This window comes from Bathycoccus prasinos, assembly GCF_002220235.1.
Source record: "Bathycoccus prasinos genomic : Chromosome_11".
Lineage (NCBI taxonomy): Eukaryota > Viridiplantae > Chlorophyta > Mamiellophyceae > Mamiellales > Bathycoccaceae > Bathycoccus > Bathycoccus prasinos.
Window position 1 is genome coordinate 645840 of NC_023998.1, and position 26553 is coordinate 672392.

The 26553-nt window shown below is 48.1% G+C and overlaps 14 protein-coding genes across 14 annotated transcripts; 7 read left to right on the forward strand and 7 right to left on the reverse strand.

Moving 5' to 3' along the window:
* Positions 1 to 162: 162 nt before the first annotated feature.
* On the forward strand, positions 163 to 1137 carry Bathy11g03450 (unknown protein; the record flags this gene model as incomplete). Its single annotated transcript, XM_007510124.1, has 1 exon — positions 163 to 1137. The coding sequence occupies one exon, from the start codon at positions 163 to 165 to the stop codon at positions 1135 to 1137; it is 975 nt and encodes a 324-aa protein (XP_007510186.1).
* A 181-nt stretch (positions 1138 to 1318) lies between these two features.
* On the reverse strand, positions 1319 to 4441 carry Bathy11g03460 (glycine dehydrogenase; the record flags this gene model as incomplete). The annotated part of the gene is made up of 1 exon (XM_007510297.1): positions 1319 to 4441. One exon carries the CDS (start codon positions 4439 to 4441, stop codon positions 1319 to 1321), a length of 3123 nt encoding a protein of 1040 aa, XP_007510359.1.
* A 320-nt stretch (positions 4442 to 4761) lies between these two features.
* Positions 4762 to 6546, reverse strand: Bathy11g03470 (aspartyl/glutamyl-tRNA amidotransferase subunit B; the record flags this gene model as incomplete). Its single annotated transcript, XM_007510307.1, has 1 exon — positions 4762 to 6546. One exon carries the CDS (start codon positions 6544 to 6546, stop codon positions 4762 to 4764), a length of 1785 nt encoding a protein of 594 aa, XP_007510369.1.
* A 190-nt stretch (positions 6547 to 6736) lies between these two features.
* On the forward strand, positions 6737 to 7150 carry Bathy11g03480 (unknown protein; the record flags this gene model as incomplete). The annotated part of the gene is made up of 1 exon (XM_007510309.1): positions 6737 to 7150. The coding sequence occupies one exon, from the start codon at positions 6737 to 6739 to the stop codon at positions 7148 to 7150; it is 414 nt and encodes a 137-aa protein (XP_007510371.1).
* A 333-nt stretch (positions 7151 to 7483) lies between these two features.
* Positions 7484 to 8602, forward strand: Bathy11g03490 (predicted protein; the record flags this gene model as incomplete). The annotated part of the gene is made up of 1 exon (XM_007510245.1): positions 7484 to 8602. The coding sequence occupies one exon, from the start codon at positions 7484 to 7486 to the stop codon at positions 8600 to 8602; it is 1119 nt and encodes a 372-aa protein (XP_007510307.1).
* Positions 8603 to 8779: 177 nt separating this feature from the next.
* Bathy11g03500 (predicted protein) lies at positions 8780 to 10454 on the reverse strand (the record flags this gene model as incomplete). The annotated part of the gene is made up of 2 exons (XM_007510214.1): positions 8780 to 10208; positions 10255 to 10454. 2 exons carry the CDS (start codon positions 10452 to 10454, stop codon positions 8780 to 8782), a joined length of 1629 nt encoding a protein of 542 aa, XP_007510276.1.
* Positions 10455 to 10659: 205 nt separating this feature from the next.
* Positions 10660 to 14201, forward strand: Bathy11g03510 (heavy metal translocating P-type ATPase; the record flags this gene model as incomplete). Its single annotated transcript, XM_007510117.1, has 2 exons — positions 10660 to 11989; positions 12031 to 14201. The coding sequence occupies 2 exons, from the start codon at positions 10660 to 10662 to the stop codon at positions 14199 to 14201; spliced, it is 3501 nt and encodes a 1166-aa protein (XP_007510179.1).
* Positions 14202 to 14290: 89 nt separating this feature from the next.
* On the reverse strand, positions 14291 to 15717 carry Bathy11g03520 (predicted protein; the record flags this gene model as incomplete). The annotated part of the gene is made up of 2 exons (XM_007510217.1): positions 14291 to 14305; positions 14338 to 15717. The coding sequence occupies 2 exons, from the start codon at positions 15715 to 15717 to the stop codon at positions 14291 to 14293; spliced, it is 1395 nt and encodes a 464-aa protein (XP_007510279.1).
* Positions 15718 to 15922: 205 nt separating this feature from the next.
* Bathy11g03530 (heavy metal translocating P-type ATPase) lies at positions 15923 to 18205 on the forward strand (the record flags this gene model as incomplete). The annotated part of the gene is made up of 1 exon (XM_007510350.1): positions 15923 to 18205. The coding sequence occupies one exon, from the start codon at positions 15923 to 15925 to the stop codon at positions 18203 to 18205; it is 2283 nt and encodes a 760-aa protein (XP_007510412.1).
* A 231-nt stretch (positions 18206 to 18436) lies between these two features.
* Bathy11g03540 (copper-translocating P-type ATPase) lies at positions 18437 to 19471 on the forward strand (the record flags this gene model as incomplete). Its single annotated transcript, XM_007510203.1, has 1 exon — positions 18437 to 19471. The coding sequence occupies one exon, from the start codon at positions 18437 to 18439 to the stop codon at positions 19469 to 19471; it is 1035 nt and encodes a 344-aa protein (XP_007510265.1).
* Positions 19472 to 19568: 97 nt separating this feature from the next.
* Bathy11g03550 (unnamed protein product) lies at positions 19569 to 21338 on the reverse strand (the record flags this gene model as incomplete). Its single annotated transcript, XM_007510361.1, has 1 exon — positions 19569 to 21338. One exon carries the CDS (start codon positions 21336 to 21338, stop codon positions 19569 to 19571), a length of 1770 nt encoding a protein of 589 aa, XP_007510423.1.
* Positions 21339 to 21449: 111 nt separating this feature from the next.
* Bathy11g03560 (ribose-phosphate pyrophosphokinase) lies at positions 21450 to 22718 on the reverse strand (the record flags this gene model as incomplete). The annotated part of the gene is made up of 1 exon (XM_007510314.1): positions 21450 to 22718. The coding sequence occupies one exon, from the start codon at positions 22716 to 22718 to the stop codon at positions 21450 to 21452; it is 1269 nt and encodes a 422-aa protein (XP_007510376.1).
* A 755-nt stretch (positions 22719 to 23473) lies between these two features.
* On the forward strand, positions 23474 to 24319 carry Bathy11g03570 (predicted protein; the record flags this gene model as incomplete). Its single annotated transcript, XM_007509997.1, has 1 exon — positions 23474 to 24319. One exon carries the CDS (start codon positions 23474 to 23476, stop codon positions 24317 to 24319), a length of 846 nt encoding a protein of 281 aa, XP_007510059.1.
* Positions 24320 to 24391: 72 nt separating this feature from the next.
* On the reverse strand, positions 24392 to 26434 carry Bathy11g03580 (predicted protein; the record flags this gene model as incomplete). The annotated part of the gene is made up of 1 exon (XM_007510017.1): positions 24392 to 26434. The coding sequence occupies one exon, from the start codon at positions 26432 to 26434 to the stop codon at positions 24392 to 24394; it is 2043 nt and encodes a 680-aa protein (XP_007510079.1).
* Between the last annotated feature and the right edge of the window lie 119 nt (positions 26435 to 26553).

The window sequence follows — 26553 nt, forward strand, 5'->3', positions numbered from 1 at the left end:
CTCATTTGTAGTTCTAAAAGTATACACATACACGTCGTAAATTCATCATCACAGATACTGAACAAGGACTATCACATTGCAGTTTTCCACACAAAATTTCTAAAAAGTTCATCTTCTAAGTAGTAGACACACACACACTTTGCGCGCAAAAGAGGAACGATGATGCCGACGATTTCAGTAAAACGTGCGGTCAAAGTCTTTCTGTTCTTCTTCTTCTTCTCGTTGACGACGACGTTCGTTTTTGCTGACGACGAAAACAACAATTCAAACTCGACTTTGATGAATTCCAAAAATGAAGCCGCGCATCGACTTCCTCTCATCACAACCACCACCACGGAAAAAGAAGAAGACAACAACAAAGAAGAAGAAAGAGAAGCGGAGGTTGGAAAAAGAGAGAAACGCGACGACGAACGAGGAATGTGTTGCCCCAACGGGGAAGATTTGTCGTCTTCTTTGCTCTCCTGTTGCGAGGAGGAAGGCGGATGTTGCTCGAAAACGGGAACGACGACGCTCTTGGATTGTTGCTTTTCGAACCCAATGGATGAGGTGGATTTGACCGAGGACAAAGAAGAAGAAGAAGAAGAGCGAAAGCAGACGAACCCCGAGAAAGAAGGAGCTCAAGTAGAGACGACTTTAACGAATCAACAAAACGATGATGATATCAGCGAGGACGAAAGAGAGGACGTGGAGAGTTTGGTAGAAGCCACGACCTACTGGCCGGGCGGGAATCGTCGGTTTACGTGGGAGAATCTGAACGTGCCAATGCCTTCAGCTGTAAAGAAGATCATCGCTGAGAAGAAAGAAACAGAAGAAGATCGAAAAGAAGAAAAAGGTGTCCAAGAAGAGATCAACACGAACGCGGCGCCAACCGGGCAAGAAGAAGAAGAAGAAGAAGAAACAAGAAAGACATTCAAAACGTTACTCGATATTTCCTCGTTCAAAATGAGCAAGAACGAAGTACTTCAAGGCGCCTTAGGATTCGGTATTTTCGTTATTGTAGCGTCATATATTGTTGGTGCTACGTATACGAGAGAGGATGGACGAGAGATTAGCGGGAACGCGAGAGGTTGGTCGGGCGTGCGCCAAGAAAGAGAAAGCTTATACGACTCGGCGTTCAAGGCGTACGCGAGCGTGTAGAGGAAGGGACATCGAACGTGCTCATCAGTCGATGACTTTATAGTTTTAGTAGTAGAAATGATGATTATTAATATGGTAGTTTAGTATATAGGATACTCGGTTTATGCTTCTCATTTTCTTCTTCTTCTTCTCTACTTGGTACAATCTCTCGCAAAACATGTTTTCACAAAAATTACGTTTTTTACGCAGATTCAACTTCTTCGATGGCAGCGTGCGTCGTGACCAAGTTACGATCGCCGTACACGTTGTCGACTCTAGCATTCGTCGGCCAGAATTTGGACTGACTGACCCAGTCCGCCGGGAAGACGGCATCTTGCTTGGAGTACGGTCTGTCCCACTCGCCGGCGATGGACGCGGCCGTGTGCGGCGCTCTCGTCAAGAGGTTGTTCTCCTTGTCAGCGGCACCGGATTCGATGTCCGCGATTTCCTTACGGATAGCAATCATCGCGTTGCAAAATCTGTCCAATTCTTGCTTAGACTCGGATTCAGTCGGCTCAATCATGAGCGTACCGGAGACCGGCCACGACATGGTCGGCGAGTGGTAGCCGTAATCCATCAATCTCTTCGCGATGTCTTCGACTTCAACGCCAGCGGTGTCCTTCAACGGACGCATGTCCAAGATGAACTCGTGTGCACACGTGCCGTTCTTACCCTTGAACAAAACCGGGTAGTGGTTCTCCAAGCGCTTCGCCATGTAGTTGGCATTCAAGATGGCTCTTTCAGAGGCAACCTTTAAGCCTTCGGCGCCCATCATGCTGATGTACGCGTAAGAAATCGGCAAGATCAACGCAGAACCGTACGGAGCCGCGGAGACGGTGCCGAACGGCTTGTCCCCACCAACTGGCAAGGCACCGAAGTCCTTCTCGGACGGGTGGTTTGGCATGAACGGCATCAAGTGCGCCTTGATACCAATCGGTCCCATACCCGGGCCACCGCCACCGTGCGGGATGCAAAACGTTTTGTGCAAGTTCAAGTGGCAAACATCCGCGCCAATGAAGCCCGGGGACGTCAAGCCAACTTGAGCGTTCATGTTCGCACCATCCATGTACACTTGACCGCCGTGCGCGTGGATCGTATCGCAAATCTCACGAATACCGTCTTCGTAGACACCGTGCGTGGACGGATACGTGATCATCAACGCCGCGAGGTTCGCAGAGTGCTTCTCCGCAGCCGCCTTCAATTCGTCCATGTTGACGTTACCGGCTTCATCGGTACCGATAACAACAATTTTCATGCCGCACATGGCCGCCGACGCCGGGTTAGTGCCGTGCGCAGAAACCGGGATGATGCACACGTCTCTGTGGTGATCACCGCGAGATTGGTGGTACGCTCTGATGGCCATCAAACCGGCGTATTCACCGGAAGCACCAGAGTTTGGTTGCAATGAAACGTCGTCGAAGCCGGTGATGTTGGCCAATTGCTTGGTCAAATCTCTAAACATCTCGGCGTAACCTTCAGCTTGTTCTTTCGGCGCAAACGGGTGAATGTTGGCGAGTTCCGGCCACGTGATCGGAGCCATTTCGGTCGTCGCGTTCAACTTCATGGTGCACGAACCCAACGCAATCATGGAGTGAACCAAGGACAAATCTTTCTGTTCCAATCTCGCGATATATCTCACCATTTCGTGCTCGGAGTGATAGACGTTGAACACCGGGTGCGTCAAGTACTTGGACTTTCTGGTAAACTTCGTTTCTTCAACGTTCACGGACGGTGCCAAGGACGACGCGGAGAAATCCGTCGACTTGCCGCCGTTAAACGCCTTGAACAAATCGTCGACATCTTCCAACGTGGTCGTTTCGTCAAACGCGACGGCGACGTGGTCGTTATCTAACTTACGGATGTTGATTTCCGCCTTGGCGCACGAGGCGACGACGGCATCCGCGCCGCTCGGGCATTTCAAAGTCACCGTGTCAAAGTACGGGTTCGCCGGCCCTTGGAAGCCCATCTTCGTGGCGCCTGCTTCGAAGATCTTGGCCAAGCCGTGCGCCTTCTTGGCGATGTCGTCCAAGCCTTTCGGGCCGTGGTAGATGGCGTACATCGCCGCCATGTTCGCCAACAACGCTTGCGCCGTGCAAATGTTCGACGTCGCTTTGTCTCTGCGAATGTGCTGTTCTCTCGTTTGCATCGCCATTCTCAAGCACGGGTTCCCATCCGCATCGACGGAAATACCGATAATTCTCCCTGGCATCAAACGCTTGTACTCTTCCGTGGTCGCCAAGAAGCCCGCGTGCGGACCGCCGTAGCCCAACGGCACGCCAAATCTTTGCGCAGAGCCGACAACCATGTCCGCGCCCCACTCTCCCGGAGGCTTCAATTGCGTCAAAGCCAAGATATCGCACGCAGCGACAACCTTCATGCCCCCTTTGTGCGCTTTTTCGACAACGTCGGAGTAATCCAAGACGGAGCCGTCCGTCGCCGGGTACTGCACCATAACGCCGCACACTTGCTTGTCGTTGTAATCAAAAGTCGCTTCATCGCCGACGACAATTTCCAAACCCAAACCGTCCGCTCTCGTTCGGCAAATTTCGATCGTTTGCGGGTGGCACTTGTTCGAAACGTAAAACTTCGGCTTCTTACCTCTCGCGATGGCGGAGCACATCGTCATCGCCTCCGCCGCCGCGGTCCCTTCGTCCAACAAAGAAGAGTTGGACAACGGCATCTTCGTCAAATCAGAAATCATGGTTTGAAAGTTCAACAACGATTCCAAACGACCTTGGGAGATTTCCGCTTGGTACGGCGTGTATTGCGTGTACCAACCCGGATTCTCCAAGATGTTTCTCAAAATCACTTGCGGCACGTGCGTTCCGTGGTAGCCGGTACCCAAATAGTTCTTGAAGACTTTGTTCTTACCCGCCATCTTCTTGAACATGTCCAAAAACTCAGTCTCGGAATAGCCTCTGTTGTATTCCTCGGAACCTAAGTTCAACGCTTGCGGCGCTTTGATGTTATCTGGCACCGTCGCGTCGATGAGTTCTCGCACAGACTTGAACCCAACGAAGCGAGCCATCTCTTCGGCTTCTTCCTTGGACGCCGAGTTGTGTCTGCGTTCGAACGTATCCAACGGACCTAAAGATTCCACCGAGATTTGTCTCGAGAAAATCTTGTTGAAGGATTGGGAGGTGTTGTTGTTCTTCAACGCCGCGGAGACGACTTTCACCTTACCGCTCGTTAAAGAAGAAGTGGATCCGATGGTTTTCGTCGAGAACAACGACGTCGACGATGCGGCTCCTCCGAAAGAAGATGAAGCCGAAGCTGGTTGCGCCAACGCGCGGCGGAGGAGTTGAGAAACACCACGGCGTGACATGATGTTAATAAAAGAGAGCGAGTGAGAAAGAAAGCAAAGGCGACTAGTGCTTCTTATTCTTAGAAAGCGCGCGCGTTTACTTTATGTAGAGTTGTTAAAACGGATATCTCATCTAATCTTTTTTTTTCTTTCTCTCCGTGTTAAACGACGGTTGCGGAAGAGCCACGTCGTCGACTTTTTTACTTTTTTTAGGCGGAAGAGAAGAGATCTTCCGTGTTTTCGGAAAAAAAAGAAAGGCTCCCTCCTCGACACAGAAAGGAAAAAAAAGGATCGAACGAACAAGAAGTAGTTTTTTGCAGAAAAGTAACATATTCACAGTATTATTCCTCTAATTTACGCATCAAAATCTCATCGGTCAACGTCGGATTAGCTCTCCCACCGCTTTCTCTTAAACACGCGCCGACGAAGAAACCTTTCAACTTTGTCTTCCCCGATCGGTACTGCTCGAGCTGGTTTGGATTCATATCCAAGACTTTTTGAACAATCTTTTCAATCTCTTTCGGGTCGCTTATTTGCATCAAGCCTTTCTCTTCGACGAGTTTACGAGGAGAACCGCCGTCGAGTAACAACTCGGGCAAGATGTCTTTGCCGATTTTGCCGGAAATCTCGCCGTTTTCAATGAGGAAGCAAAACTCCGCGATTTCCTCTGGATTTAACTTTAAATCGTACGGCGTGGCTAACTTTTCGTTCTTTACGAAGGCTAATAAGTCGTTCGTTAACCAGTTCGCGGCTTGTTTCGAGATGTTGACTTCTTTTTCTTCGCTACTTCTAGAACTATTCGCGGATAAAATCTCGTCGTAAAAGCGAACCAAGTTTTCATCCTCCACGAGAACTTGTACGTCGCCGTTCGGTAACCCTAACGCTTTATACCTGTCGCGAATTTCGTTCGGTAACTCTGGCATTTCCTTTCGAACGTTCGCGACGTACGCTTGCGAACACACGAGTGGATTTAAATCCGGTTCGGGGAAGTAGCGGTAATCCGCCAAGCCCTCTTTTTTGCGCATAGTCACCGTTCGCTGATTTTGGTCGTCCCACGTTCTCGTTTCTTGAACAATCTCATCGCCTCGTCCTTCCTTGTACAGCTTTTCCTGTCTCTCGATTTCGTAATCGATCGCCCGAGCCATCGCGTTGAACGAGTTCATATTTTTCACCTCGACTTTCGTGCCGAATCGTTTTCTCCCGACTGGTTTTACGCTCACGTTGACGTCGCATCGCATGGAGCCTTCGTTCAAGTTCCCATCTGAGGCTTTTAAATATCGAACGATTCTTCGCAACTCTTGACCGTAGGCAGAAACCTCCTTCCCGTTTTTAAAGTCCGGTTCGGTGACAATCTCTAACAAAGCGACACCGGCTCGGTTATAATCCGCCAACGAGTGCGTCGCCGTGGAGACGTTTCCGGATCCGCCCACGTGGTTCAATTTCCCCGCGTCTTCCTCTAAATGCGCGCGCGTAATCCCAATCGTCGCTTCTCCCCCGCCTTCTTCCACTGGAATGACAACTTTAATGTTCCCGTGTTCGCACAACGGCTCGTCGAACTGAGAAATCTGGTACCCTTTCGGCAAGTCCGGATAAAAATATTGCTTCCTATCAAACTTGCTCACCTCGCGGATTTTACAATTCAACGCGACACCAATCTGCACGCCTTTCTCCACAACCTCTTCGCTCAGTTTCGGGTACGTCCCGGGATGTCCCATGCATATTGGACAAATCTGCGTGTTCGCGTTCGCGCCGTAAGAATATTGACACCCGCAAAACGCCTTCGTTTTCGTTTGCAACTGCACGTGCGTTTCGATACCAATCGTCGGTTCGAACTTAGTGTTCGCATCGATCGGGAAATCTTCGGTATCGTCGATTAATTCCGACTGTTCTAACGCCGAGAGGTGAAGTTGTTCTCCTTCTGTTTTCGTCCCCGATGCTGCCGCGTTTGTTGTCGCGCTTCTTCTCCTCCTCCTTCGTTGTTGTTGTCTCGTTTCTTCTCGTTGGTGGAAAATCCCCGTCGCTTCTTTCTTATTGTTCTTATTGTTGTTGTTCTTTTTTGCACTCCTCCTAAAGCGCGAAGACAAAGAAGACAAAGAAGTGGTAGTACTCGTCGTGGTATTATTCATAGTTGCCATCATCATCTCAATCGTCGTCGTCTGAATCGTCTGAATCGTCGTCGTCGTCAAAGAGCACCTTTTTTTCTGCCGTCGCTTTTTTTATCCAAAACTTATTTGGTTTTTCCCTTTCGACTTTGCTCCATTATTATAGTAGTTACACACACGTACCAGTATATATACAAACCATCATCAATCGGCGATGGAGCAAATGAAACATTTCGTTGACACAGGCACGACCGTTCGCGTGTCTGTCACGGATGGACGCGTATTCACGGGGACGTTAGGGTGCGTCGATAAACAGTTGAACGTGGTGTTAATCAACGCCACGGAGACGTTTAAGAAGAAGAAGAAGAAGAGCAAAAGAGGAGGAAAAGAGAAGGAAAAGAGAGAAAACGAAGAGAAGGAAGAAGAGAACAACAAAAGCGATGATGATGTTGAGACGAGCAGTAGCAGTAGTCCACGAGTGATTAACATGGCCCTGATTGCGAGAGAACACCGCGTGAAAATGGAACGGCTCGTCGAAGAAGAAGAAAAGGAAAAGGAAAAGGAGAATTCGGCGAATACTAAAAGTCTCCTCGAAAGCGCTCTGGAAAGCGGATTGAGAATACTGTAGTAAAATTACGAAGAATACTCGAGCGAGAGCAGCCCGTAGTAGAGAGGTTAGCATCGCAGAATAGCCCCGCGTAGTAGTTTAGAAATAGCAACGTATACAATATACACTCTCTTCTTCATCAGAGGAGTGTATCTCGACTTAAAAATCACTTTTTTGGTCCGTGTTTTTTTTTCAAGACTGCTCGAATGAAAATTTCTCTCATCTGATCACACTCGTAATTTTCTCCATTAAATTAATTAAGAAGCAAAAGAGACGCGCTCTTGCTTATTTACACACACACATCGAGAAGATCTTTCTCTGTTCAAGTGATACACAAGCATATAATAAATAAAAATGGCCAACGTGTTGCTCCCGTCTTGGATGTGCATGGGGCCGAGACACAACAACAGTTCGTACTCGAAATCTATCGACCCGAGCACGAGTTTGACGTTTGTGAGTTACAACATTCTCGCGGACGCTTTGAGTGGGAACGAGGCTGGGTTTTCCTCGGAGAACGAGGACTTGGTGTTCGAGAACAGAGCAGGGAAAATATTGAAGAAGATTTTCCCGAGAGAAGACAAAGAAGACAAAGAAGACAACAACAACAACAACAACAACGAGAATGATTCGACGTCCAATCCAGACGTGATTTGCGTCCAAGAGTGCGACCATTATTACGATTTTTTCGAACCGGAGATGCAAAAGAGAGGGTATTTTGGCATCTATCGCGAAGATAAGTGGTCGCCGTGCCAAAAGTTTTCCAACGAGTTGAAAGATGGTCTGGCTATATTTTGTAAGCGGGAAACGGTGGAGTTGGTCGGGATGCACGTCTCGACGACGGCGGAAACGAAGGAGCAAGACGCCAAAGTGTTGTTCGCGCGGTTGATCATGAAGAAGTCATTGACGAGACAAGAAGTGGTGGTGATCAACGCGCACTTGGAGAGCGGGCAGTCGCCGGATAAAGTGGTAACCAGAGTAAATCAAGCGAAGGAGATGTGCTCGAGATTGAACGCGTTTTGCGTGGCGCAATGTTCGAACATCAACACCGTGCAGATTGTGGTGTGCGGCGATTTTAACGCCACGCCGGAGGAGCCGTGCATGGAGCACTTGAGAGGGAGAGGTTTAAAATCCGCGTACGAGGATTTAGAAACGAGCAATAGCAGTAAGAATGGAGAACAAGAACAACAACAATTAGAAGGAGAGGAGCCGTTTTTTACGACGTTTAAAACCAGACTCGGTTTCTTCAAGAACGGAACGAGTAAACGAGTGTCGGATTATATCATGTACTCCGCGCACAGAGGCGCAAAGATTGTTTCTAGAGTAGAGCCGCAACAAAGCGGGTTTGGAGAAGGGGTCGTGGGGTTACCGTCGAAAACGCAACCGAGCGATCACTTGTGCTTGAGATCGCGAGTGAGTTTTGAACATCCCATCGTCGCGACGCCGACTTCGAACGGTGGCGCTCAGGCGAAGTAAACTTCTTATAAAGAGAGAGAGAGAGAAAGAGAGATTTTAAAATCAGTATAAAGGTAGTAATCTACGCTTTACTTACCTGGTACTTTTTGTTATACATACCGTTACTATCTATCTGTATTCCGTGTCAGTATGTCTATTTGTCTCTAACTCTAGGATATCAGACGCGTCGTCCTTTCATCACAAAAACACTTTCAATCGTTCGTGCGAATCTGCATCAACCGCGAATCTTCTCTTGTTTTCGTCCATCCAAAGAATTTGAGCGCCAACGTTTCTCGCGTTGTTGACGGCATCTTGGAACTGATTGCCTTGCATTGGGAAATCCGTGTACATGACGCAATCATCGGCTTTTACTCTGTACAAATCGCGCGCCCAGAGACGGATTTGGTCGCACACCGTCGGCGGTACCGCCGGATGGTTTGGTCTCTTACCGATCGTACACCTCGGGTGCGCTCGCGTTTGGAGATAGTTTACGATTTGATCGGGCGATATACCGGCACGCATGGCGTCTAGAATAGAATCTCGCGTAATCATACCGACGTACGCGTTTGGAAGTTTGTAATCCGGTCGAGTGAATAGACGTAAAACTTCCGTTTCTAGTTCAGAGTGTGTGTACGCGTACACTCTGAAATTCGTCTCCACGATGATGTGTCCGTCGATGCGCGCTAACGCCGATTTCGCCGAAGACGTCGTCGAAACGCTCGATAAACCAGCCGATAAAACGGTAGGCACGTACCAGTTGTTGTCGTTTTCATCGTCTTCATTTTCGTATAAAACGCCTAAAGCGCTTAAATGACTCGCCACGCGTCTTTCCGCCTCGGAGAGATTCGCTTTGGAATATTTGCGCCCCGGGTGTTGAAACGAAAGTCGAACTAAAAACGCCATGGCAGCGGCGGATGATTCGTCGCTCTTGAGTTTGTGTTGTTGCTTTTCATCTTCTCCATTCGTTTCCATCTTGTCGCCCTCGCCGTTTTCTTCGTTTGTTGTTTTATTCTTCATCTTCTTCTCGAAATCTCCGCCTCTCGCGTACCTCGCCAATAAGATCCAAATCTGCTCCGACGTCGCGCCTAACAGAAACGAGAATCCCTCGCTCGTAATTCGTCCATCTTTCGTAATCAGTCTCGCCGCGTAGAACAACTTTCGCAAGTGCAGAGCGTGTTGCGCCCCCGCGCCGCCGTCTCCTTTCTTCTTCATCATCTTCTTCTTCTTTCTCTTCTTCTCCACGGACGCCTCGGACGTCAACTCGAGCAACACCGTCTCCCATCGACTCTTCGCGTAGTGATCTAAAAACCCCGCATCTTCTTCATTAAACCGAGTGGTTGTGGTAGATGTAGTATTCGTCGTTTTTACGTTCGCCTTCTTCTTCTTCTTCTTTTCTCCTTCGTTTTCTTTCTCTTCTTCTTCTTCGTCGTCTAAATCCTCGAAACCTCTCTCGATTGCTCGTTTCACGTGTTTCCGGAAGTGTTCGTGGACGATAAACCCTCCTCCTTTGGAAGCGTTTTCCTCCTTCTTCCCTTCTTCTTCTGAAGAGTGCGATTCAACTTCCACGAACGCTCTGAGCTGCACCAACGCTTTCAATCGCCATCTCGTGCGCTGTTTCGCACCCTCTCTTCGTCCACGAGGCGAGCATTTCGTGCGCGATCACAGAGTGTAACGGTAAAAACACGCATCGCATGATGTATTGTTTCGCCAACGGCGTCAACGCTCGTAACACCGCCAAGGTCGCCCACGGGGAAATCGTATACAAGTGGTTGATTTTCTCCTCGGATAAGTGCGCGAAGAACTCCACGAACGCTGACTGAGATGACCCCGACGAGTATTTCGAGGATGATTGAGAAAACGAACAACCCGTCATCGTGTGAAATTCACTCGAAGATCTATCGAGAGTTTCGCTCCCTCTTTCTCTTCTTCTTTACCTTCTTTACAGAGAAGAGAGAAAGAGAGAACAAAAAAGAGCAAAAGAGATTTTTTGCGTCAGAAAAAAGTGGTGAGAGAGTTGACTCTTTTCAACCAACACACTCCTCTCTCCTTTGATCTATGAAAATCATCTGTTGTCTTAAATGAAGCGCAACGCGTTGAACGATTCAGACGACGACGATTCAGACGACGACCTGTACTCTTCTTCTTCTTCCTCCGATGAAAACGAGGACGATGAAAAGAAGACGACAACAACATCCTTGAAGAAAAAAGCATTCTTCGGAATCGCGAACGAAAATCTCGTCTGCGTCGGGTGTCGAGAGATGAACAGTCCGTGCTTCTCCCAGGGTTTGTGCTTAGACCCGACGGTGATTGAATTACTCGACGATGGAAGTAACAACAACACTAAAGGAGGAGAGAGTTTGTTCTTGATCGAAGGACAACTGGTGAAATCCGTCGGCGAGGAGTGGAAAGCGACGAGTTTAGTCTACTCTCGTACGACGACAGTTAAGAAGACGAAAGAGGAGGAAGAGTTTGAGAATCCGCTGAAGAAGAGGAGTAAAGAAGAAGATGACGACGATGAACTTTTAGATGGTACAAGAAGACTTTCGGGAGAGCAACCACCAAAGACGGTTGAATCTTCTACTACCGATGATACCTCTGCGACTGCCGCCGCCGGTGGAGGCAAAACGCCGCATCCGCTGATTGCGTTGGGTTTACCCGCCGACGTCGAGGAGGCGAAAGCGTATTTGAAACGAATCAACGCGGAGACTATCCCGCACGGCAACCATCGCGATTTTTTGTACAAGAACCACTTGTTGCATTTTTACGAGAGAAGAAGACAGAAGGACGGAGGACAAGAAGAAGAAGAAGACGAAGAGGACGGCATGTGCGGGAGCGACTGCCGAGAGCAACACGGAGGGAGCGGCAAACGTTTTAGCAACGTCGAGGATCACGGGCGAATCGAGGCGGTGATTCGACGTCAGAGGAAAGGACACGAGCAAAATCTCGGTGGAGGTGATTACGTGCCTTTGCAACGAAGTAGCGCGCGAGCGAACGGAAAAGAAAATGAAAGCAAAGAAGAAGAAGAAAGAGAAGAAAATCAAAAGGATACCGTCGTAGATATACGTCAAATCGTCGAGCACGAGCGTCGAGGCGGTAACGAAGTCGCCTCGCAAACGCGATTCAAAGTCGAAGGTATCTGTTGCCCGAGCGAAGTGCCTTTGATCCATAACATTTTAGATTCAATGTCCGGCGTGAGAGACGTAAAAGTCATAGTTCCGACGAAAATGGTTTTAGTGGAGCACGCGAAATCGTACGCACCGGTTGAGTTATTGGTCGACGCTTTGAACGCGGCAGCGTGTTACGCGCATCCGTCGCGGACGTGGATTATTACGACCAAAAGAATGGCGGAGCAACATCAAAATTTCACGCGATTATGGTCAACTTACCCGGGCCGAAGATTCTGTTGGCGTGTTTATTTACTGTCGTCAGTTTGTTGCACTTTATAAAAGACGATCGAGGCGTTTTTGAACACTTCAAATGGGTTGCTTTAGGCGCCATCGCGGTTGGATTACCGGAAATTCTTTTGAAATCGTACGGGTCGTTGCGAATGCGCGTGGTTGATATAAACACGCTAATGGCAATCGCCATCGCCGGTGCTGTCGCTTTACAGGATTTCTTCGAAGCTGCCGCGGTGGTGAGTTTATTCACCTTGTCCGAATGGCTCGAGTCTCGCGCTATGGCAAAAACGTCGGACGCCATGAGCGCCGTGCTCGCTTTGCGCGTGGACGAAGCTGAGCTCGTCAATAAAGACGACCAAACTACACAGAAAGTCGCGGTTGAATCTGTGAATGTTGACGCAATCGTTCGCGTTCGACCGGGCGCACGCGTTCCACTCGATGGTATCGTTGTCGATGGCTCGACTGCTATCGACGAGAGCGCGTTGACTGGGGAATCAAAACCGGTTTCGAAAACCGTCGATTCGCAGGTCTTTGGTGGCACCGTGAACCAAAAAGGATCTATCGACGTCCGCGTGACATCGGTATCCGTAGACTCGGCGTATTCGAGGCTCATTCGGTTAGTCGAGGAAGCGCAGTCCATGCGCTCCTCGGCCGAACGAATGATTGAAACGTTCGCGAAATGGTACACTCCAATCGTCATATTAGCCGCGTTACTTTACGGCGTCATACCGGTTTTGATTTCCACAGATAACGCGAAAGAGTCGTTGTATACCGCGTGCGTTTTATTAGTCATCGCGTGTCCGTGTGCGCTCGTGTTGTCCACACCCGTCGTTTCCGTGTGCGGCTTAACCGTGTGCGCAAAACGCGGCGTCGTGGTGAAAGGTTCACAATTCTTGGAAAGATTGGGACAGTTGAAAACGATGTATATCGACAAAACGGGCACTTTGACCACGGGGACATTTGAAATGACGGAAGTGAAACTAGCAACGCCGCCGAGTGAAGACGCGAGCACACCACGTCCGGCGTTGGGCGTTGGCGCGCTACTACGCTGGGTGTGTGCGGTGGAGTCGAAATCGTCGCACCCGTTGGCGTTTGCGATTCAAAAGAACGCGGGTGCGGCTGTTCGCGTCGCGGCGAGACAGTGTGTGGTGACGAATTACGAACAAATCGACGGCGTCGGCGTGCGAGCGATGGTCGATAACGTTTTAGTTGAACTCGGGAACGAAAAATTGGCCGAAAAGAAACTGTGGACATTGTCTGATTTGAAGTTGTATGAGACGGCTATTCGATGGGAAACAGAAATTGGCGCGACGGTGGTTTGGGTTGGCATCAACGGCAAACTTGGCGGTATTTTGAAAGCAGAAGATTCGTTGAGGCCGAGTGCGAAAGATGCGATTGCGAAATTACAGAAATCATCGATCGACGTGATCATCTTAACCGGCGATAACAAAGGCGCGGCGGAGATGTGCGCCAAAAATGTCGGCATCGATGTGCACACGAACGTGTTCAGCTCGCTGACACCGAACGAGAAACTGAATAGGATTACTGAGGAGGTTCAAAAGCAAGAGAAAGAGTTAGTGGCGCGAAAAAAAACAATCTTCCGAACGTCTGGACGTGGTACAATTGCGATGGTTGGTGACGGCATAAACGACGCGCCGGCGTTATCGGCAGCGGACGTTGGCGTTGCCATGGGCGTTGCCGGAACCGCGGCAGCGATGGAGACCGCTCCAGTCGCATTATTGACGAACGATTTAAGTCGTCTCGCGGATACGATTTATATCGGAAGAAGATGCGTCTTGAAGATTCGACAAAACATTTTCTTTTCGGTGACGACAAAATTAGTCGTTTTAGGCCTGACTTTTGCCGGTTTGGCTGGGTTGTGGCAAGCCGTCGTCGTGGACGTCGGGAGCGCGTTGGTTGTCATTTTCAACGGCATGTCGATTTTGCGCGAAGCGGAGAAGGATGACGCGAGACGAAACAAGATTTCACACGAAATTGGCGTTAAATTTGCGGAAGAAGAAAAGGAGAAACAGAAACTGTTGGCGGAGCGGCAACAAGTACATTCGCACGGTCATTCGCAACAAGTGCATTCGCACGGTCATTCGCACGCGCACGATCATTCTTGCTGCGACCATGACAAGGAAGAAGGAAAAAAAAACAGTCCCCCCTTCGTGTTGCGCGGCGGCAGTAACAGTAACAACAATACAAAATCAAGCGCTTAGAATCATCGGCTTTTACTCTGTACAAATCGCGCGCCCAGAGACGGATTTGGTCGCACACCGTCGGCGGTACCGCCGGATGGTTTGGTCTCTTACCGATCGTACACCTCGGGTGCGCTCGCGTTTGGAGATAGTTTACGATTTGATCGGGCGATATACCGGCACGCATGGCGTCTAGAATAGAATCTCGCGTAATCATACCGACGTACGCGTTTGGAAGTTTGTAATCCGGTCGAGTGAATAGACGTAAAACTTCCGTTTCTAGTTCAGAGTGTGTGTACGCGTACACTCTGAAATTCGTCTCCACGATGATGTGTCCGTCGATGCGCGCTAACGCCGATTTCGCCGAAGACGTCGTCGAAACGCTCGATAAACCAGCCGATAAAACGGTAGGCACGTACCAGTTGTTGTCGTTTTCATCGTCTTCATTTTCGTATAAAACGCCTAAAGCGCTTAAATGACTCGCCACGCGTCTTTCCGCCTCGGAGAGATTCGCTTTGGAATATTTGCGCCCCGGGTGTTGAAACGAAAGTCGAACTAAAAACGCCATGGCAGCGGCGGATGATTCGTCGCTCTTGAGTTTGTGTTGTTGCTTTTCATCTTCTCCATTCGTTTCCATCTTGTCGCCCTCGCCGTTTTCTTCGTTTGTTGTTTTATTCTTCATCTTCTTCTCGAAATCTCCGCCTCTCGCGTACCTCGCCAATAAGATCCAAATCTGCTCCGACGTCGCGCCTAACAGAAACGAGAATCCCTCGCTCGTAATTCGTCCATCTTTCGTAATCAGTCTCGCCGCGTAGAACAACTTTCGCAAGTGCAGAGCGTGTTGCGCCCCCGCGCCGCCGTCTCCTTTCTTCTTCATCATCTTCTTCTTCTTTCTCTTCTTCTCCACGGACGCCTCGGACGTCAACTCGAGCAACACCGTCTCCCATCGACTCTTCGCGTAGTGATCTAAAAACCCCGCATCTTCTTCATTAAACCGAGTGGTTGTGGTAGATGTAGTATTCGTCGTTTTTACGTTCGCCTTCTTCTTCTTCTTCTTTTCTCCTTCGTTTTCTTTCTCTTCTTCTTCTTCGTCGTCTAAATCCTCGAAACCTCTCTCGATTGCTCGTTTCACGTGTTTCCGGAAGTGTTCGTGGACGATAAACCCTCCTCCTTTGGAAGCGTTTTCCTCCTTCTTCCCTTCTTCTTCTGAAGAGTGCGATTCAACTTCCACGAACGCTCTGAGCTGCACCAACCTTTCAATCGCCATCTCGTGCGCTGTTTCGCACCCTCTCTTCGTCCACGAGGCGAGCATTTCGTGCGCGATCACAGAGTGTAACGGTAAAAACACGCATCGCATGATGTATTGTTTCGCCAACGGCGTCAACGCTCGTAACACCGCCAAGGTCGCCCACGGGGAAATCGTATACAAGTGGTTGATTTTCTCCTCGGATAAGTGCGCGAAGAACTCCACGAACGCTGACTGAGATGACCCCGACGAGTATTTCGAGGATGATTGAGAAAACGAACAACCCGTCATCGTGTGAAATTCACTCGAAGATCTATCGAGAGTTTCGCTCCCTCTTTCTCTTCTTCTTTACCTTCTTTACAGAGAAGAGAGAAAGAGAGAACAAAAAAGAGCAAAAGAGATTTTTTGCGTCAGAAAAAAGTGGTGAGAGAGTTGACTCTTTTCAACCAACACACTCCTCTCTCCTTTGATCTATGAAAATCATCTGTTGTCTTAAATGAAGCGCAACGCGTTGAACGATTCAGACGACGACGATTCAGACGACGACCTGTACTCTTCTTCTTCTTCCTCCGATGAAAACGAGGACGATGAAAAGAAGACGACAACAACATCCTTGAAGAAAAAAGCATTCTTCGGAATCGCGAACGAAAATCTCGTCTGCGTCGGGTGTCGAGAGATGAACAGTCCGTGCTTCTCCCAGGGTTTGTGCTTAGACCCGACGGTGATTGAATTACTCGACGATGGAAGTAACAACAACACTAAAGGAGGAGAGAGTTTGTTCTTGATCGAAGGACAACTGGTGAAATCCGTCGGCGAGGAGTGGAAAGCGACGAGTTTAGTCTACTCTCGTACGACGACAGTTAAGAAGACGAAAGAGGAGGAAGAGTTTGAGAATCCGCTGAAGAAGAGGAGTAAAGAAGAAGATGACGACGATGAACTTTTAGATGGTACAAGAAGACTTTCGGGAGAGCAACCACCAAAGACGGTTGAATCTTCTACTACCGATGATACCTCTGCGACTGCCGCCGCCGGTGGAGGCAAAACGCCGCATCCGCTGATTGCGTTGGGTTTACCCGCCGACGTCGAGGAGGCGAAAGCGTATTTGAAACGAATCAACGCGGAGACTATCCCGCACGGCAACCATCGCGATTTTTTGTACAAGAACCACTTGTTGCATTTTTACGAGAGAAGAAGACAGAAGGACGGAGGACAAGAAGAAGAAGAAGACGAAGAGGACGGCATGTGCGGGAGCGACTGCCGAGAGCAACACGGAGGGAGCGGCAAACGTTTTAGCAACGTCGAGGATCACGGGCGAATCGAGGCGGTGATTCGACGTCAGAGGAAAGGACACGAGCAAAATCTCGGTGGAGGTGATTACGTGCCTTTGCAACGAAGTAGCGCGCGAGCGAACGGAAAAGAAAATGAAAGCAAAGAAGAAGAAGAAAGAGAAGAAAATCAAAAGGATACCGTCGTAGATATACGTCAAATCGTCGAGCACGAGCGTCGAGGCGGTAACGAAGTCGCCTCGCAAACGCGATTCAAAGTCGAAGGTATCTGTTGCCCGAGCGAAGTGCCTTTGATCCATAACATTTTAGATTCAATGTCCGGCGTGAGAGACGTAAAAGTCATAGTTCCGACGAAAATGGTTTTAGTGGAGCACGCGAAATCGTACGCACCGGTTGAGTTATTGGTCGACGCTTTGAACGCGGCGCATTTACGCGCATCCGTCGCGGACGTGGATTATTACGACCAAAAGAATGGCGGAGCAACATCAAAATTTCACGCGATTATGGTCAACTTACCCGGGCCGAAGATTCTGTTGGCGTGTTTATTTACTGTCGTCAGTTTGTTGCACTTTATAAAAGACGATCGAGGCGTTTTTGAACACTTCAAATGGGTTGCTTTAGGCGCCATCGCGGTTGGATTACCGGAAATTCTTTTGAAATCGTACGGGTCGTTGCGAATGCGCGTGGTTGATATAAACACGCTAATGGCAATCGCCATCGCCGGTGCTGTCGCTTTACAGGATTTCTTCGAAGCTGCCGCGGTGGTGAGTTTATTCACCTTGTCCGAATGGCTCGAGTCTCGCGCTATGGCAAAAACGTCGGACGCCATGAGCGCCGTGCTCGCTTTGCGCGTGGACGAAGCTGAGCTCGTCAATAAAGACGACCAAACTACACAGAAAGTCGCGGTTGAATCTGTGAATGTTGACGCAATCGTTCGCGTTCGACCGGGCGCACGCGTTCCACTCGATGGTATCGTTGTCGATGGCTCGACTGCTATCGACGAGAGCGCGTTGACTGGGGAATCAAAACCGGTTTCGAAAACCGTCGATTCGCAGGTCTTTGGTGGCACCGTGAACCAAAAAGGATCTATCGACGTCCGCGTGACATCGGTATCCGTAGACTCGGCGTATTCGAGGCTCATTCGGTTAGTCGAGGAAGCGCAGTCCATGCGCTCCTCGGCCGAACGAATGATTGAAACGTTCGCGAAATGGTACACTCCAATCGTCATATTAGCCGCGTTACTTTACGGCGTCATACCGGTTTTGATTTCCACAGATAACGCGAAAGAGTCGTTGTATACCGCGTGCGTTTTATTAGTCATCGCGTGTCCGTGTGCGCTCGTGTTGTCCACACCCGTCGTTTCCGTGTGCGGCTTAACCGTGTGCGCAAAACGCGGCGTCGTGGTGAAAGGTTCACAATTCTTGGAAAGATTGGGACAGTTGAAAACGATGTATATCGACAAAACGGGCACTTTGACCCACGGGGACATTTGAAATGACGGAAGTGAAACTAGCAACGCCGCCGAGTGAAGACGCGAGCACACCACGTCCGGCGTTGGGCGTTGGCGCGCTACTACGCTGGGTGTGTGCGGTGGAGTCGAAATCGTCGCACCCGTTGGCGTTTGCGATTCAAAAGAACGCGGGTGCGGCTGTTCGCGTCGCGGCGAGACAGTGTGTGGTGACGAATTACGAACAAATCGACGAGCGATCGGCGTAAGCTGAGCGATGGTCGATAACGTTTTAGTTGAACTCGGGAACGAAAAATTGGCCGAAAAGAAACTGTGGACATTGTCTGATTTGAAGTTGTATGAGACGGCTATTCGATGGGAAACAGAAATTGGCGCGACGGTGGTTTGGGTTGGCATCAACGGCAAACTTGGCGGTATTTTGAAAGCAGAAGATTCGTTGAGGCCGAGTGCGAAAGATGCGATTGCGAAATTACAGAAATCATCGATCGACGTGATCATCTTAACCGGCGATAACAAAGGCGCGGCGGAGATGTGCGCCAAAAATGTCGGCATCGATGTGCACACGAACGTGTTCAGCTCGCTGACACCGAACGAGAAACTGAATAGGATTACTGAGGAGGTTCAAAAGCAAGAGAAAGAGTTAGTGGCGCGAAAAAAAACAATCTTCCGAACGTCTGGACGTGGTACAATTGCGATGGTTGGTGACGGCATAAACGACGCGCCGGCGTTATCGGCAGCGGACGTTGGCGTTGCCATGGGCGTTGCCGGAACCGCGGCAGCGATGGAGACCGCTCCAGTCGCATTCAATCTGACGAACGATTTGAGTCGTCTCGCGGATACGATTTATATCGGAAGAAGATGCGTCTTGAAGATTCGACAAAACATTTTCTTTTCGGTGACGACAAAATTAGTCGTTTTAGGCCTGACTTTTGCCGGTTTGGCTGGGTTGTGGCAAGCCGTCGTCGTGGACGTCGGGAGCGCGTTGGTTGTCATTTTCAACGGCATGTCGATTTTGCGCGAAGCGGAGAAGGATGACGCGAGACGAAACAAGATTTCACACGAAATTGGCGTTAAATTTGCGGAAGAAGAAAAGGAGAAACAGAAACTGTTGGCGGAGCGGCAACAAGTACATTCGCACGGTCATTCGCAACAAGTGCATTCGCACGGTCATTCGCACGCGCACGATCATTCTTGCTGCGACCATGACAAGGAAGAAGGAAAAAAAAACAGTCCCCCCTTCGTGTTGCGCGGCGGCAGTAACAGTAACAACAATACAAAATCAAGCGCTTAGATAGCTGCACTAGTAATAGCAAAGATATACACGAAAGGAATGCGAGCTTATTTCCATTCATACACTTGAAAGAGCTACTAAGACTAAATCTATAATTCTACACACTCATTGCGTCTGAAGAGGACGGCGATGCGACGAGCAACTCATCTTCATCATCGTCATCATCATCGTCTTCACTATCACCCGACGAAGAGAAACGAGAAGACGTGACATCGACGAGGTAAACGAACTCGTTCTTGCCGCCTCCGATGTCTCTTCGAAACTGTTTTATCATGCGCAATTTTTTCTGCCCCGAGTTGGAGGCGTTTAACACGTGATAAATGGGAGCGCCATTCTCCATTATTCGCGTGGGACCTAAGTATTGCCCGTTTTGTATAACGCCAACGATTTGGTTACCAAGTGATGATTCTTCAAATTCATCTTTTTCTTCCTTCATCGAAACTTTTTCCTCGTCCACGTCGCTGACTATCTTGAAGGAATGCGCGTCTAACTTTTCGAGCGTTTTTCGATCGTCTAAACTGACCCACTTCCCAGTCGTCGGACATCTTAACTCGCTCGGTTTATACTCGCCTTTATAGCGCATCTTTTGGCAATCGTGGATGTAATAACCCATGTAGTAGTATTTGAAATCACCCAAGGAATACTTTGCCGTGTTGCGATTCTTGGAGACAAAATCGATTTCGTACAACGCGCTCAACTTTCCCAACTCGAGTTTCATTAAATCCGGATCGTGATAAAAGTATACCGAGCTCAGGGCGGTCGGTAAGACATCGCAAACGCCGACGGCTACGAGTTTATCGTCGATAAAATATCGAAAATGTTTCGACCCGTACGTTTTGTCGTCTGAAACTAACGGCGTGTCGCATAAAAAATTAACATACGAACTCTTCTTCAACTTTGAAGGCGGATCGTTGTGAATTTTCGCCTGGTATCTTTGCCATAATTCGAAATCTTCCCGTCTAAATTCTGAGTTTTCAACCGTGACGGTGAACATTTTGTGTTTGCTCGTTGTTTTCTTCTTCTGTGGCTTCAACGTTGGGTGGTCGTCTTTCTTTTCCTTCTTCTTCGTTGGCATCCCCCGCGATGGTTTTATTTTCGTCTTTTCAGAATTTCCTTCCGAGGAGGAGGGAAAAAAATTGAGAAAGCCGCCTCGCGCTTCCACTCTGAAGTGTTTCGTTTCATTCTGTTCCTCCGTCAATCGCTTCAAAACCTTCGCGACGACTTCCTCTCGATCTTTTTTCAGTTTTCCTGCGATTATTAAACACGCCGAGGAGGTATATTTTGATCCTCTTTCCAACGCTTCTTTGTTCGTCGTTTTCTGTACCAGTAGTTTTTTCTCGTTGTTGAAAATATCTTTGTCGCAATCAACAAAAGAGACTGATTTCTCGATGGCGTCTAACACGCGCTGGTTCAAGAACACTCTAATTTCATCATCATCGTCATTATCTTCTTTTTCGTTTTTATCGCCGCCGTTTTGTCGATGATGATGATGATGATACGTTGATGTTGATGATGACGAAGTCTCAAAACCCGTCTCTAAATATCTCTCAAACTTTCTCTCCACTCTCTTCTGTTTCGACGTCTTTTGAAACCTTTCCACGTTCAATCGAATCGTGCACAGCACGCAACAGTTGCTCTCGATCGGCGTCGGGTGGTACACCCACCTCCCGCTTCGTCTCCACCCGTTGTTGATGCATCTTTCGTAATCGAAAACGGTTAAGAAATGCGCCACGAAACCGGTTGAAATCGACGAAGAGGATGATGATGATGATGAGTTTTTGCAGTATCCGCAGCGCGTTTTAGAATACTCTCCGTGATATTCGATGACGGACTTTACGTTTAAAGACGACGATTCAGACGACGACATGCTTTATCAGTATGCTCTCATTATTATTATTATTATTATTATTATTATTATTATGAGGAGATGATGAACTCTTATACGAAAAATCTTATTAAAAAAAACAACTACCAGTACTTACAACTTATTGAACGATACCGGCGTATCGTTGTGGACTCTCCAAATCGTTTCACCGAGTAAGTTCCCGACGGATAACACGGTCAACTGTGCGAAATCTCTCTCCGGCGTATGCGGAATAGAATTGGTCACGATGACTTCGGTAAACGCGCCGCTGCCTAACCGTTCCACCGCGGGTGGCGAAAACACCGCGTGCGTGGCGCAAGCGTACACTTCTCTCGCGCCGAGCGTGCGACACAATTCCGCACCAGCCAGCAAAGTACCGCCGGTGTCAATCATATCGTCCAACATGACGCAAACTTTTCCTTCAACGTCACCGATTAAGTTCATCACTTGCGCTTTGTTGTGTCCCGTGCGTCTTTTATCGATGATGGCTAAAGGCGCGTCGGCTAATTTTTTGGCAAACGCTCGCGCTCGAGGCACGCCACCAACGTCCGGGCTGACGACGACAACTTCGTCCGGGTGGAAGTCTTTCGAGGTTAAATAATCTAAGATGACAGTTTCGCCGTAAATGTGATCGACGGGAATGTCGTAATACCCAATCGTTTGTAACGAGTGAATGTCCATCAACACCGCTCGCGTCGCTCCAGCCTGGGTCAACAAGTTTGCGACGAGTTTCGCGGCAATCGATTCTCTCCCAGCCGTTCTTCGATCGGCTCTGGCGTAGCCGAAATATGGGATCACGGCGGTAATCGAACGGCAACTCGCGCGTCGACAGGCGTCAATCATAACCAGCAACTCCATGATGTTGTCGTTCGTCGGCGGGCACGTCGGTTGCACTAAAAACACGTCCGAACCGCGAATGGACTCGTTTATTTGCACGTAAATCTCCCCATCCGCAAACTTCTTAATCGTCAGTTTCCCTAAATCCATGCCTAAATAGTTGGCAATTTCCGTGGACAATTCCGGGTGCGCCGATCCGCTAAAAACTTTCAGAGCGTTTTTTGTGTTTGAAATTACAGGAGAATTTTGATTGAAAGAGGAAATGATGTGTTCTCCTCTTTCAACGAAACCATTATTATTATGAGAAGAACCAAAAGAAGAGTTTTCGACCAAATCGGCGAATATGTCCGAAGAGTTCGTTGAAGAGGAATCTTCCGATATCGCTTCTGCTTTGATTGTAATATTCTTTTGTTGAACCTTGTTGTTTCTCATCGTTTTCGCCGTCGTTTTCAGGGTATTCAAACGAAATGATGATGATGCCTTCTTCTTAAAAACATTATCAAACGATGATGATGATGATGTCATCAACGTTGATGATGACGTCATCATCATCATCATCATCGTTTCCTCTTATAATCTTCTTCTTCTTCTTCTTCTTCTTCTTCTCAGATGATGATATGTGTATTAAGAAGAATACTTATGTCGTTGTTGTTATTATTATTGGTTCTTACTTTGAAACAACCTCTTTCAACGAATAAAAAAACAAAAGTGAGAATTGTTGTTGTTTAGGGCTATTTTTTTTGAAGAGAGTAATATTCTTTAAATTCGGCCCGAAAGCTTACTATATGGTCATATAATATAGTAAGCTGGTTCGCGGGGGCGCCTTTCCGCTGTGCTCCTTCCCGTTCCGCTCGTGCTGCTCGTATAATATAGTTGGTTAGTGTAAGTACTACTCCCTTGCTCTTTCTTTGAAGCTGATCTTGCTTCTTTCTAGATTCTGGACTTTGAATCCAGCCACCAAGGTTCGAATCCTTGTGCGAGCTTCGTTTTTTTTGCTCTTTTCAAGTGTCGTGTGACGCCGCGTTGGCGAACTTGGCTTTTTTTTTGCCGTTTCGTGCATGATGCGGGATAATCATACGAGTCGGCGCGCTTTTGTGTCGTATTCGCGTCGTGCAAGTAAGTACCATAGCGCGGAAAACCTTTTTTTTTTGCTCCTCTTTTATAAAAATGTCTTTGTCTTGTCTTTTTCCTCTCTCCAAAACGCCTCCTTTTTTTCTTCTTTGACGGAAAACAAAAAGAGAGAGAAAAAGAAGAAGAAGAGAAGTTGGTTTTGTCGTGATACATACGTCACGACTGGAGCGATGACGACGAGAGAAACGCAGCAGAAAAGCCGGATGATCGGGAAGAGCGATTCTTTGTGGGATTTGATCGTGAAGAACGACGATATTTGTTTCACACACATTCTTCCGAGATTGAATGAGACGGATGTGAAATTCTTGTACGAGGTGAATAGTGAAACGAGAAAGTTGATCAAGAGATCGTCTCGTGCGGGTGATTTGAAAGAGGAGTTTGAAGTTGAAGAGATGTCGTCGATATCGACTTTGGAGTTTGTGTGGGAGAATAAATCGTTGTGGCCGATTTGGTGGAGCGAAAGAGATTTCTGCGTAAAAGTTGCTCGAACGAATAAACTCGAGTTGCTCAAGTGGGCGCGAGAGGAGAAAAAATGTGAGTGGGATTATAGGACGATTATTGCGGCCGCAGAACAAGGTAATCTGGAAATGGTAAAGTATTGCGTGGCAAAGAAGTGTCCTATCGGTACGTGGGTGTGTGCAAAAGCTGCCCAAAATGGTCATCTCGAGGTACTCAAATACTTACGCGAAGAAGTCAAAGCGCGTTGGGATTCTAATACTGCCGCTGGGGCGGCTTTCAAAGGTCATCTTCACATACTCGAATATCTTGTTGAGCGTAAGTATGATCAATATAGCGTATACGCGTGTGCGTTTGCAGCCGAGAACGGCCACTTAGAGTGTTTGAAGTACTTACACGAAACCGCCAAAGCGCCGTGGGACGAAAAAGCGGTACGAGAAGCGCACGAGAAAAACCACACCGACTGTGTACAATACCTCCTCGACAACGACTGCCCATTACCAGAAGGTTGGCAATACGAGCACGGAGAGTTAAACGTGCCAGAATCAGAATCAGAATAATAATAATTATTATTATTATTATCGTGATTACACAAATACAATTAAAGCACTTGTAATGCAGAGAGACACGCGTCAAACTTCAAAAAAAGGTTTCAACGACGCCACCGGTAATCGACCAAAGCAACGCAAAGCGTTCACGCACGAACCCATGAACCCATAATTGTTGTTGTTGTTCTTCTCGAACCTCTCAAAACCCCACCAAAACTGAACGACGTGTTTGCAATATTTTCGTAGAAATTTTTTCCCTCTTCTTGACTGTTTTTGTTGTACCAATTTAACGAGCTTTTGCGTTTCCCCCAAAACTGTTACCGCTCTGAATAACACTATTATTCCATCATCCTCGTCAAAAGAACCATCCTCAACAAAATATATTTTAATGCTCTCCAGCGAAGAAACTAGAAATACCACCATCGCTCGCACCAACAACGCAGCCGCGTGTAAGACCAAGTAGCTCGCAAAATACGCAAACGTCGTCGGGAAGAAGAGGAAAATGGGTGGCACGAAAAGAACACCAAACACGAGACTTTCCGTGGACTGTCTCTTCGTGGTGTGTTCCTCTTCTTTCCGTCGTTGCAAGGGACGACCGAAACCAGCCTCGTAACAAAATTTTCCAAACGCAACTTGAGCGGTGATGAGTAAACTCGAATACACGTGCAACGCGGCGGCGTGCGAGGTGAATAGGAACATGCAGTCGGATAAAAACGCGAGTTGCGTCGTGAGACCGAGGAACCACAGACGTTCATCGATATTTCGGACGATGGTATCGAATCGAACGCCTAAAACGGAGGCGTATCCCTCCGCAAGTACTATGGCTAACCCACTCAACGTTCGACTCAACGGTAAGTGAAGCTTGACCCCCAACGGGTCACCTTTGGCGAGCCAATTCGCGTTGCGAATTAAATAGTCGCCGTTGATGAACCCGGAAGACATCATTTGAACCCGGGATGCTATTCGCGCGAAACATGCTCGCGCGAGGAAAACATCGAATGCAAACGCGACTATCGATTTGAGCATAGGCGCCTGATATACACGTCGTCGTAACAGTATCGCTACGCGCGTCGCGAGCAAACGCGAGCTGATGCTCACGCCAGATATTGGTTTCCGTTTCAATTTGCCATCTTTCCAGCTACTGTTTCCTTTCCCACTTCCGGAAAAATACGGCACAAACTCGTACTCGTCCAAGACTTTATGCACCGGCGAGAGGAATGCGGAGGAAATCGAGGTGAGGAAAGCGTTGTTGCTCGTTCCTTTTTTACTTTTCCTCGCTTTTTTTTGCTGTCGTTCGTAGGACGCCAAGGAAGACAAAGACAGCACCTTGACGATTGCATCTAGCCCCGTTCTTTTTACCTCTGTGTGCTGAGAACGACGACTGTTATCACTCTCATGCGCGTTACTATTATTCGTCGTCGCGTCGATGGCCTCGCGAGCGACCGAAACGAACAATATGTCGTCAAACTCTCTCTTTCGTCCCTTCGAGTCGACGACGCTCACCGAGAACGGCACGCGGTGGGAACACGCTTTTAAGCGAAAAGTCACGAAATAAACTTCGGCGTCGTTTGCGTCGTCGTTGTCGTTCTCGTCGTTCTTATTGTTGTACTCTTTATGCTCATCGATATCGATATCGTCGTTTCTAAATATTATTTTGCCTATTCGTTTCGCCTCGATGACTTTAATAACGTTCCTCTTAATGGTTTCTTTCTTGTGGTTTCGTCGTGGGAACAAAATTCGCAGAACGGCATCATCATCATCATCATCATCATCCTCGGAGAGTTGAGAAGAAGAAGAAGAAGAAGAGGAATCGAAGGTAATCTTCTTCGCGCCAATTTCGCTCACCACGCAGTTCCAAATCTCTCGTTTTTCTCCTCTCCTCTGTTCGTCCTCGTCTGTATCGTCTGTATCCATAAATCCATCATCGCTTCGAAATATCCAACCGTAAACTTCTTTTTCTTCGTCTTCTTCTTCGAAATACTCCGAGGGATAGAATATTCGCATCATCATTTTCGCGTCTCGTCTTCTCGGTGTGGTTGTCTTTGTTTTATTTTCAGTCGAAGAAAGGAAAGAAGAGGAGGCGTTCGCGTTTGACCGACGACGACGTGATGTTTGACGCGCATCCATTTTTGCTTTAATAAAAAGATGTGAAGAAAAAAGTGACCATTTTGAAGAAGAAATATATTATAAACAACAGTATTACATTACCCTCCTTCTCCTTCTTTATGCTATTGCTATCGCTGCTA